Genomic DNA, 4,756 nt, shown 5'->3' with positions numbered 1-4,756 from the left:
TGAATTTGGGTGATACATCTATACCGAGTGAAGTAAATGACAATGTCACATGCACGCTTCGAACAGGGACGGAGCTACCTTAATTTCAGGGGTCATTTGAACCCCCTTCAACGAAAATTATACTATCTTTATGGATTACTACTTTTACATGATTAAAAATATTTTTAATGTATACATGCTAGATATTGAACCCTCTCCGGTTAATTCAAATATTTACTTCTGAACCTCTCAATGAAAATTCTGAATCCGCCACAGGCCTCAAGCTACTACAATTTCTATTGTTCCTAATGTTTTCCAACACTATTGACTTTATAATATTCTTAGACTTAAGGAATTTAACAGATGTAAGTCAAAAATCCAAAACATTACATTCTATTTTCAATAGGATCATGCTACAGAGCCTAGATATTGGACTTATCAAATATTGGAATGAAATCATATTTGCAGATCTTTCTTGATTCTGCCTTCTTCTCTTTTTTCTTTCACCCATATCTATAAAAAAATTCCCCGTGTTGGTTGGTATGAGGAGAAGGTTTAATGCATCTAAATCTCTCAATTGTTATGTGAACTACTCATTTGTAAAAATTGTCTGGTTGCATTCTTGTGGTTGAATAAACTAAGAGAACTTACTTATTTATAATCCCAATAGACCATGTATTCAAAGTGCACGTATAAACCATATGCACAGTGAAGCTAAGCCATTTCAAAAGCCAGGAAGAATGGCTATTAATTTTGTTTCTTCTGTGTATGCTTTTGAACTAACATATACAATGAAATGAGATTCCCAAATCAAACATGAATATTTCTTGTAATGGCTCAGACCTACTCATCAATGCAGCATATCAAACATTGACATAAATTGAATTTACCAATTTTCGTGGTGCTGATGATCTTATTTCATGCTTCTTTTGCTGCCATACCCGCAACAAACGTATTGTGTTTCCGAGTAGAAGTAGTGCCATTAAGCCACACCATACTGTAATTCCAATTTCAATGATCTGACCAAGTGGTTCCCTGTCCTTCTTAGGCGTGAGGATGTAAATTGATATTCCATAAGTGAGTGCTACTGAGGTAACTGTCAACCACATGATAACCATCAAACCCCACATGAAAAGCCTGCGTCTGAAGGGCAATCCACTTATCAGCAGCAAGATTGTGCTGAGAGAAGAGACAAAGGCAATGGTGTTGGCACGAAGGAAGTATCGATACGATCTGGCATGATTATAAGCCATTACTGCTTCCCCTGCTTTATGTGAGGGTATTCCCTGAGCGTTCAATTTTCCATTTTCTTGCCAAACACCTCCTGGAGGGTTCACTCCAGCTTGGAATGCCATGGTTGCAATTAGTGAGGCCACCACCATTATTGTCTCGCGTTTCTTGGAAAGCCAATCGCCTTTTGATGGGGGCTTTTTCGACTGATTTTCTCCTAAATATGCTGGTGATGAAGATACTGGAGAATGGTTATTTCCACCAGAGTCTTTGGGAATTTTTATACTACTTTGAATGATGGATGCTGAAATATCCTTTGCCCTTAAGCCTCCAGCTTCTCTAAGACACTCTCCAATGGATAAATCATTCATATCCCTCCAACTCTGTGCTAAAATATCTAATGTTGTATTCCCATTATCATCCATTTCATTCACACATATTTGATTGGTCTTTAGCAAGTACTTGGCAGTCTGCAAATATTGGTTGGTAGTTTAGTTACTACTAGAAGAAAACGAACTCAATTTATTGCTAAAGGAGCAAAGCCATACCTCAATTTGCTTATCAGCAACGGCCAAATGCAGAATGTTGCGGCCATCACAATCCTTTGCATTCAAGAACTCATGGTCCCATTTAATATCCATTAGCAACTTGAGAACCTCCAGCTGATTATGCTTCACACACAAATGCAAAATAGTTTCTCCATTTGTCGTTTTTCCAAGAGCTGCACGAGGCATGACATGCATCAGTTCTTTGACGGCTTCAACTCGACCTTTGATGGCTGCAAGATGTAGAGGATTTCTACCATCGCGATCACGAGCAAGGCTCATTTCAGAATTCACCACTAACAACATTTTGATGATCTGTAGGTTCCCTTTGGCCGAAGCTATGTGAAGAGCAGATGACTTTCTCGAATCCAATTCAACAGCAAGCTGAGGATTTTGAGCCAGAATTAACCTCACAAACTCGATATGCCCACGCAGTGCTGCTATGTGCAAAGGAGTTTCATTGAAGCAAGTTAGAGTAAGTCTATCAAGAAGCAAAGTATCTTGTTGAAGTAATTCTTGCAAAACTCTAACATCTCCTTCAACTGCAGCTTCATAGAGTCTCTTCTCAGTATCCATCTTCCTCTATAGATTTTCTTTTACAAATAGAATTGGTTATTTTATAGTTGCTGATATTTTTTGTGCTTATTGGATTGAGTCAGCGTTGGAAAAGTCTTCCACCAAATTTTAGATTTATTTAAATGATACTATTCAAGATGCTTTGAACTAATCCTATATATTTTAAGGGAAAGGGGTCAAATATGCTCCTAAACTTTACGAAAATATTTAGATATATCCTTCGTTAAAAGTTTAACTCACCAATGTCCTTACCGTCCAAGTCTTGGGTCATATATATCCCCATTGCCAAGTTTTTGGACCATATATATCCCTATTTTTAAGTTTTGAGTCATATATATCACTGTTATCGTTAATTGTTTTGTTAAAAATTTTCAACCCCAAGAATCATCAAATAAAAAATAAAAAAAGTCAAGAACACACCATAAAAACTCAATGCACAATTGCGATAAAAATCAAGAGTTAAAGTGCTTACCAACTACAAATTATTTTAGTATCATCAACCGACTCCATCTTTCATACTACCATCAATTACAACATCAAGAATAAGAAGTATAAGGAAAATCCAAGTGAGAAATTGGGATGTAGAAGTGTAAAAGAGGTAGTCCATATATAGACAGCAAAAACAAGTTGTCAATTAAGAAGATATCTTTTATACGTACGTACATACGTATGTATGTATGTATGAGAGAAGAGGTTACGCAAGAATCTGGAAGAATCTGAAAATACAACAAAGGAGTTTCAACAAATTAGAGAATATTCAAAGAGATTGTGAGGTAGATGAGAGCATTTGACGGACGTTCAATGTGTAGAAAAAGGGATAAATTTATTTATATGTGATGTGACAAATATAATTTCTTAAGGAAAAAAAAAGGAAAAGGAGGTTGGGAAATTCCAGTAAAGCAATTAACGGCGATAAAGGTATACATGGCCCAAAACTTGACAACGGGGATATATATTATTCAAAATTTAACAACAGGGGTATATATGGATCAAAACTTAGACGACAAGAATATTAATAAACTAAACTTTTAACAGGATATATTTGAATATTTTCGCAAAGTTTCGAGGCATATTTGACCCTTTTCTCTATATTTCAATGGACAAGAAATGATTAAAATAATTTGCTTAAAGATAAAGAGAAGAAAGAAAATTGTAACAACCACAGATTTGACTGAAAGTGATCTTTTCTATTAGTATGACAGTTCCTCGAAACAATACAGACAAAGAGAGAATTATTGCTCGAAGCTACCTAGAAACAATACAGACAAAGAGAGAATTATTGCTCGAAGCTACCTAGAATTTTCTTGGAAAACGTTAATCAGACTGATTTATGTATCTGTATAACAAGATATCTGTTTGTTTTGAATTTTCTATAACTCTATAAGATCAGTATCAAGAATGAAAGTTGACTTGATCCAATAAACTATTTGCAAGTCAATGTCCCAAATTCAAATTGAAGTGTGAATACGCGGTTCACTCTTGACTAGTATTAATTTATTGCTACTGAAAAAGAAAGTGATTCCTTGATGGAGTTTGAACATTCAACTCGATATTATCAACTTTGTTTATGCATGACCATACCCGGTAAATCCATTTGACAAGAAAAATTTTGGACCGAAGGAATTTTTTATTTACAAAGGAATGCACAGACGTTTAAGGTTTTAGTTTAAAACACGCACGTGTTTTGTGGTTGATCAAGGATTACGCAACTTCCCTCTTTTATATTTTGCCTAGTAAAACTTTATAGTCATTTTTTTTTTTTTTTTGAGAAAATGGTTTATTAACCCTCCAATCTTTAGTCGAAATCTTAATTATATATTAAACATTTAAAGTTGGCCTATTATCCCCCTAAACTTATTTTTACCGAATTTATTACCCCCAGTTGCTGATCTGTCACTGGACGTGACTACAACCCCGCCCATGGGCGCGTCAGTTGATCTCATTTCACTTTAAATTCTTTATTTTCTGATTGCCACATCGTTATTTTTAATAAGATAATAAATATTTTAGTTATTACTTTTTCTTAATGAATTCTAATTGCCACGTCATGTCTTCTTCTTCTCTTTTTCAAAACAAAAATTCAAGAACTCATTAATGGAGTTCCTCATCTTCCTCATTAATGGATGTCTCCGAAATCAAGAAATTCTTTTTGCTCCGAAACCGAAACCAAAACCAAGGAACACTTGAACTAAGGAAATAATAAGATTTCTCCGATTAATGAATTCTTGAATGAGGAAGTTGAGAAACTCCAATTTAAAAACTTGAAAAAATTCAAAAACTTTGATTTTCTCTCTTTTTGCTCAAGATCGCCATTAATGGTGAGCTCAAAACTTCGAATTTTCACAATGCCATATATAATTTCCAACATAATCCATGTAATAATTTTCAACCCATTTCTCCGATTTTCTCTATTTTTGCTCAAGATC

At 34.7% G+C, this 4,756-nt stretch overlaps 1 protein-coding gene across 2 annotated transcripts in view; it reads right to left on the bottom strand.

Moving 5' to 3' along the window:
* Nucleotides 1-2,411, bottom strand: part of LOC107873584 (ankyrin repeat-containing protein ITN1) — a 22,102-nt gene extending 19,691 nt beyond the window's left edge. The window contains exons 1-2 of one of the 2 annotated variants that reach the window (XM_047413478.1): nucleotides 1,758-2,411; nucleotides 870-1,679 (exon numbers count right to left, since the gene is read on the bottom strand). In XM_047413478.1, the coding sequence (XP_047269434.1) occupies nucleotides 870-1,679; nucleotides 1,758-2,330 (1,383 nt within the window). In that variant the 5' untranslated portion in view covers nucleotides 2,331-2,411. The remainder of the gene's footprint in view (nucleotides 1-869; nucleotides 1,680-1,757) is intronic. The other variant, XM_016720487.2, reaches the window with a different exon arrangement.
* Nucleotides 2,412-4,756: the final 2,345 nt, after the last annotated feature.

Source organism: Capsicum annuum, chromosome 6 (assembly GCF_002878395.1).
Source record: "Capsicum annuum cultivar UCD-10X-F1 chromosome 6, UCD10Xv1.1, whole genome shotgun sequence".
Lineage (NCBI taxonomy): Eukaryota > Viridiplantae > Streptophyta > Magnoliopsida > Solanales > Solanaceae > Capsicum > Capsicum annuum.
Note: the sequence above shows the minus strand (reverse complement) of the source record. Positions and strands in the feature narration are given on the sequence as shown.